The 6799-nt window shown below is 45.3% G+C and overlaps 1 protein-coding gene across 1 annotated transcript; it reads right to left on the bottom strand.

The window, feature by feature from the left end:
• Positions 1–2433: 2433 nt before the first annotated feature.
• LOC108798008 (olfactory receptor 51E1-like) lies at positions 2434–3354 on the bottom strand. The gene has a single exon (XM_018569703.1). It carries the CDS (start codon positions 3352–3354, stop codon positions 2434–2436), a length of 921 nt encoding a protein of 306 aa, XP_018425205.1.
• Positions 3355–6799: the final 3445 nt, after the last annotated feature.

Below are 6799 nucleotides of genomic sequence, written 5' to 3'. Positions count from 1 at the left end.
GCTTCCTGACCCGCCGACCCGGCTTCCTGATTGGTCAGGAAGCCAGGCTGCCTTGCAGTGTCATGAGGGAACCTTGAAGCTGGCGTTCTTTCGATAGAACACCAGCTTCCCAGGGATTCAGGAAGCGCCGCCTGGCTTCTTGACAAACGTGGCCCACAGTACCTCGGGATGCCGGTATCGGTATTCGGTATTGGAGAGTACAATAACTATGACAACAATCAACAAATCAGTAGAATCACAAACATGTTTTTATTATCAGTTTAATGAGCCTAAAACATATTATATGCACATTAAAGGTGTTAGAATACACATTACTGTGTTTATAGCAATAACTATTGCAGTATACAGTTTTGGTCACTAGATGGCAGTGTTTATAAGTTCTGTTATATATATATATATATATCTATATATGATACCCTGTTGTATTGAATAAGGTAGAGAATAAAGCTGTGGCTTTGTTCCTTTTGTTTCTCAAGCCATGAGCAGCATGCATATCTGACTGTGTGCTTGTGTTTCTCTGTGAGGCTGCGCAAGAACTTCCAACAAAAGGTCTGTTAAATTTGACATTGAAAGCATTTTATTAGATCTGTTTGATAAATTCATATAATCCCTATTTACCGTGCTGGAAAACTTGTGAGCCGATAGCTTCCTGTGCTCTCTGTCTAGATGTGGTGGCTGCCTTAGATTCCTTTTTCAGGCTTTTGTTCCTTCATTTTTCACCTAATAATCCTGGAAAACAATACACTTCCTGTCCTCGGGTGTAGGGATACACCGATACCGATACTGGTATCAGTGCTGATACTGAGTATTTGTACTCGTACTCGCCCAAATGCTCCCGATGCCTTTCCCGATACCGAAACTTCTGGTATCAGGAAGCCAGGCGTCGAGTCATTACATGCTTCCTGATTGGCCAGGAAGCCGACTCCATGTTCCCTCGTCACTTAAAGGAGAACTATGAGGTGAGTTCTTTTCACTCACCTCATAGTTCTAGCCGACCTGTGACAATGAGACTGTCACAGGTCGGCTCAGTAGATCGGGAGGTGAGGGAACACATACTGGCGTTCGCTCACCTCTCGATCCTGTCACGGCTCTCTGCCGTGACAGGGGAGGGGCTGGATTCCCCCCTCCCCGCTCCGCCAGCACTGACTGGCGGAACGGACGGGGAGGGGGCGGGTACAGCTGGCTCTGCCTCTAGATAGGCAGAGCCCGCTGTCAGTCACGCAGCTGGGCGGATCCCGGCACAATTGTCGGGATCCGCTTCAGCTGCGGCGTCTCAGTATACCGCGAGCTACAGCTCGCGGTATACTGAGCCTAGGGTTCACAAACTAGCGTCCTCCCATTACCCTAAGGAGAACTATGGGGAAAAGCATTAACCCCATAGTTCTCCTTTAAGTGACGTGGGAGCATGGAGCTGGTTTCCCGGCCAATCAGGAAGTTGGACGCCATGTAGTTGCATCTAAGAGTTAATGTGTCTATTGATTAAAATACTTATGTAAAACTGAAATTGAGCTACTGTTAGCTAGTACTGTTTAGCCATAGAAATTACAATTTGGTAATATGTAATAATAGTTTTTGTTTTTATTTTAACAGGCCAGTTCCAAATCCAAGCCCAATGGACAGAAAAAGATTATCTATTTTTAGTGTACCATTTTAGTATTGTTTTTGTAAATATTCTTTTAATGTTTTGTTAACTGTTCAACATAATAAAAAAAGTTTGTAAGATGTAATGCAGTGTTATGTATTGATTTTATTATAATATTTTAATGAACATGAGTCAGTGAATCTAGGTGAATTGTCAGGGAAATGGCAAAATATAGGCCAAAGTAGTTTGAATATTTGAATGGAAGATAATTATTTCTACTTCAGTCACTTTGGGCTAGATTTTGCAATTCTCTTGACAATTCACCTCTTTACTTTTTAGTGCATAGGCCCTATAAAAACTGAGACTTGCAAAACCCGTGCTGTAGACTTGCAAAACTCTTGCTGTAGACTTGCAAAACTCTTGCTGTAGACTTGCAAAACTCTTGCTGTAGACTTGCAGGGCTCTTGCCGTAGACTTGCAGGGCTCTTGCCGTAGACTTGCAGGGCACATTTTAGCTGGTCCCAGCTATTCTGAGCACATGGCAAATCCCTCCAGTATATGTACCTTATCCCAGCAAGCACCACTGGTTGAGAGAAACCTAGCGATTGGCTGCTGTACTGTACATTCACTACAGTGTCTCTCATTGGCTGTCCCACAATATGACAGAGCCACACTGCACCCAGGGGGGTACAGGCAATGCCAGAGACCTGGAATAAACCAGATAACTGCCACTATAATTCCAGCCAGGCTGACTACATATCACTAAATGTCTAGTAGCCACCTCACAGAAGGTGATGGTGGCTACAGAGGAAATCTAGAATAACCTTTGTTGGACCGTGACTGGTAGATTACTAGCTGGTGGAATACATCTTCTTAATGCTTTTACTGAACACTTCATCTCGGATGCCATAAATCAGAGGGCTGAGAAGTCTCGGCAAACACATGAACAGCAAAAAATTGAACATAATCACAAAGAGAAAATAATCTCCGCGGTATAATTCTGAAAATGAAGAGGTCAGAGAGAGCAGACATAGAAAGAGCTGGACTGCATGAAGGATCACGGTTCTACCAGCCTTGGAGGCTGAAGACTTCCCAGAACCAGTTTTTCGAGCTATTAACATAACCTTGATGTAGGTGAAGAGAATGACCAAAGACACCAGAATTAAACTTACAAGTATGTTGGAGGATTGTATGGTGCTCTGAGCTGGTAGAACAATCAATGACTGCTGCTGGCACAGTAGATTCTGGGAGAAATATTTCTTCTCAACAGAGGAAATGAGGACTATCAGATCAGCCATATTAGGAACCAACCCAACAAACCACATTGCTGCAATAGCAAAATATGTCCTCTGGGCTGTACACAACATGATGTGTCTGAGAGGGAAACAAATAGCCACATATCGTTCCAGGGCCATGAAGGCCAAGTTGTACGGAGTGATTCGGAATGTAGCTGTGGCACAGGTCACCAGAACATAACAGACAGGTACAGGAATATATAAGTAGAATGCAATGCCAACACACAGGAAGAGCGCAAGGCTTAGGTGTATTGTGTCATTGATGAGCATATGAGCAAAGAGGATGTATCGTGCATTCTCCCGGACATGAGGAGTCGTGAAGTAAACCATCAGAAGGACTACGATGAAGTAGATGAAGAAACACAGGCAGAAGATAGTGACTACAATGAGAGCAATCTTTAAATTTTCGGACCGTTGGACGTTTTGGGTGCTATTGTAAGTCTTGTTATTGAAGGTACTGAGTACGGTTAGGTTCATCGTTGGGGGGTGGTGTGAAATGTCTAATAATAAAATATAACAAAACATTCTTAATATTAAAAACAACAATAACCACAAAACTGGTACGCAGAAAAACAAGAACTTCAAGTGCCTTGGCTCAGCCGGCTGACCCTGAGATACGGTCCGAGCATTTACCTCATGTCGGAAGGCGAAGCTGTCCCGCTCACGGTCCCCTCTGCTCACCGGCCGCCTCACCCTCTGCCTGGGGGGCCGCCCCCCTGGAAAATGCCGCCCGAGGCAAACGCCTTGTTTGCCTCGTGCTAGATACGCCCCTGCCTTGGCTTATGGAGAACCCAGTGCTGGTAATGTATGGCGGGCAGTTTTCAGCATTGGAAATAAGTGAGTATAATGATACAACTAATCTCAAATCAACCCTTTATGATGACTCTAACACCTAACCTGCACCAAACGTAACCAAACCCCTAAATCTAACTCTTAACACCTAACCTCCCACAAACCAGAGACGTGCGGACAGGGGAGGCAGAGCCTGACCAAGTATTATGGATCTCCATCCTGATCTGCCTGTCACAGGAGGCCGAGCGGGGTGGTGCGGGAGGAGAGCTTGGCTTCCTGTGACACCACTGATAGCACTCTCCTCCCTGTCCCGCTTGGCCTCCTGAAAGTTTCTCTCCTCCCCGCTTGTCGTTGCTCTGTGAGAGGTCTGCAGCTAAGCAGCCCCATACGCAACAAACTGCAATGCCTTGTGTGTTCAGACACCTTTCTATCAGAACCAGAATTAACTTTTTTCAGCAATTTAAGCTACAGTAGTTCTTCTATTGGATCGGACTATACAGGCCAGCCTTCCCTCCCCACGTGAATCAATGAGCCTTGGCCACCCATGACCCTGTCACTGGTTCGCCGATTTTCCTTCCTTGGACCACTTTTGGTAGGTCCTGGCCACTGCAGACTGGAAACATCCCACAAGAGCTGCAGTTTTGGAGTTGCTCTGACCCGGTCCTCCTAGACATCACAATTTGGCCCCTGTCAAAGTCGCTCAGATCCTTACGCTTGCCCATTTTTTCTGCTTCCAACACATCAACTTCAGGGACAAAATATTAACTTGCTGACAAATATTTCCCACCCATTTCCAGGGGCCATTGTAATATATCCCCCCCACTTCCAGGTGTCATTGTAATATATACCCCCCCCTCCCCGACTCCCTGGTATCAATGTATCCAGGTGTCATTGTAATATATCCCCCCACTTCCAGGTGCCATTGTAATATATCCCCCCACTTCCAGTTGCCATTGTAATATATCCCCCCCACTTCCAGGTGCCATTGTAACCAGATAATCAATGTTATTCACTTCACCTCTCAGTGATCAGCCTGAGGAACCTGGCCTTGGGGAAGCAGAGAGAGTAAATCTGGCCCTGATAATATAGCATCTTTATTTACGACATGCTCCTTCAAATTCCTTTAAGTGCCTTCCTTCTATCAGTACATCAAGTACATGTTGGATTATTGCTTAGTAAGCTCCCAGAGCAATGCATGTGTGCGAGGATCATCTGCTCTCCAATACTGGAGCGGGTTACAGTATGTGAAATGACCCTGTCTGAACAATATCATTCAGGACAACTGAGCCTTTACAAAATGTACAGTTCTACATGTTCTATATAGAATGGAATGTTCTATAACGGCAGTGCCTCCACTCAGAAGGAAATTCCAGTTATAAAAGGAAGATTCTCCTTTAGGGAACTCATATGTCAGTCTACACTGTTTAAGGAGAAATAAGGTTTTCCTCCACTGACTTATACTGTACAATAGAACAGTAAGATGGGGAACACATGTGTGTTGCACTACACCTGAGTGTATGTATGATTAGAGGTACTCCTTACCAACATAGCAATGCAGGGCCCCTTGGGATGCAGTTGAATGTTACAGGTCTCTAACAATTCAAACAGATGGCATGTCTGTTTCACTTCTGTTTGGTCATTCACTCGGCTGCCCTCGGCAGCTTTGTGAATAGACCCCTGAGTCTTCTTTGTTTAATCGACTCCTCAGACAACTGGATACTGATGGGACAATTGTCTGGAACCCTTGACCATGCAGGACCAAAGTCCAACTGGAACCTTCCTGCAAGGTACTTACTGCAATGCCACTGGGTCCCTAGATATATAAAGGGGGCAGACTGATGCCTAACCTATCGCTGAGCCTGATCTCACTGAAGATCCTTTGCTTAAGCACTGCATAAAATCCAAAGTGCTCAAATTAGGGCCATTCGCATGGGCACAGCCACAGAGGTTAGTGTCCAGTAAAAAAAACAGCTACATTGCTACTAGGGATGCACCAATACCAAGTGCCGTACTCGGTACAGATACTTTTCCAGCTCTAAGACTAGACTAGAGAAAAATGTAAAAATTAGGAGGCAGCTGTTATTTGTAAGGAGCACACGGAGCTGCCGGGATTTGTACATCTCTGTTTTAGGGCTTGTTCACACCAAATGCAGACCAGATCTGCATGAGTTTCTTCACACGCAGTGCAGTGTGTTATGCTGTGTTTTTTGCCGCGTTTTTGATGCATTCCGGGCCGTTTTTGGTTTAAAAAAAAATTAAAATTGTTTTTTTTATTTATTTTTATTTTAAAATGGGCTTTCAGTGCGTTCCAGGGTGTTTGCATGCGTTTTTGATGCGTTTGCGAGCGTTCCAGAGCAGGTAAAATAGGGCTTGCTGCAGTTGTTTTACATGCTCTGGAACTGAACGCTGCGGTGTGAACTGGAGCCCAAGATACCATTGGAGTACATTGGACGCAGTTTTGATCCGGTCTGTAACTGCTCCGCTCTGCTCCTGGAACGTGCTTGGTGTGAACAAGCCCTGAGGCTGGGTTCACACCTGGGCATTTTTCAGCGCCGATCGAAGCGCCGAAAAACGCTCAGCAAGTGAAATCCCGAGTGTGGCTCAGGGTTAACAAAGCGGTAACCCAGAGCCGCACTAGGGAAGACATTGTAGGTCTAACCTTGTCCGCGATTCCCATCTGTGTCCTCCGGCTGCTGCCGTCTTCCAGGTTCCGTCCCTTGCGAGCGCCCGCGTCGCAGGGGGGCGGAACCGGCGGGAAATTTGGAAGTAAAAAAAAAAACCCCAAAAAAGATAGAGAAAATAAAGGAAAAAAAATCATACCGCCAGGAAGGTTTAAAAACGCGCGTTTCACTGAACGAAAAAACGTGCAAAAAACGAGCAGAAAAAATGCGCCTATGGTACGCCCAGGTGTGAACCCAGCCTGAATGTATGATTTTGCTTTTATAAACATATACACTGAGTAATCACTTCTACTGTCGTGGTAACCAACCCGCTTCCCTATTTATAATGGTCTGGCCCTCTAGCAACTTCAGCGCCAAATTATAGCTAATTTGCCTACAAACGTCAGGTGGTCATAATAATCTGGCCACTCAGTGTTTAAAGGGATGCACCGATACCATTTTTGCAAGCA

This window comes from Nanorana parkeri, unplaced genomic scaffold, assembly GCF_000935625.1.
Source record: "Nanorana parkeri isolate BGI_ZX_2015 unplaced genomic scaffold, ASM93562v1 scaffold1380, whole genome shotgun sequence".
Classification (NCBI taxonomy): domain Eukaryota; kingdom Metazoa; phylum Chordata; class Amphibia; order Anura; family Dicroglossidae; genus Nanorana; species Nanorana parkeri.
Note: the sequence above shows the minus strand (reverse complement) of the source record. Positions and strands in the feature narration are given on the sequence as shown.

Coding starts and splice junctions, on each gene's coding strand:
- LOC108798008 (XM_018569703.1), bottom strand. CDS start 3,354: ATGAACCTAACCGTACTCAGTACCTTCAATAACAAGACTTACAATAGC.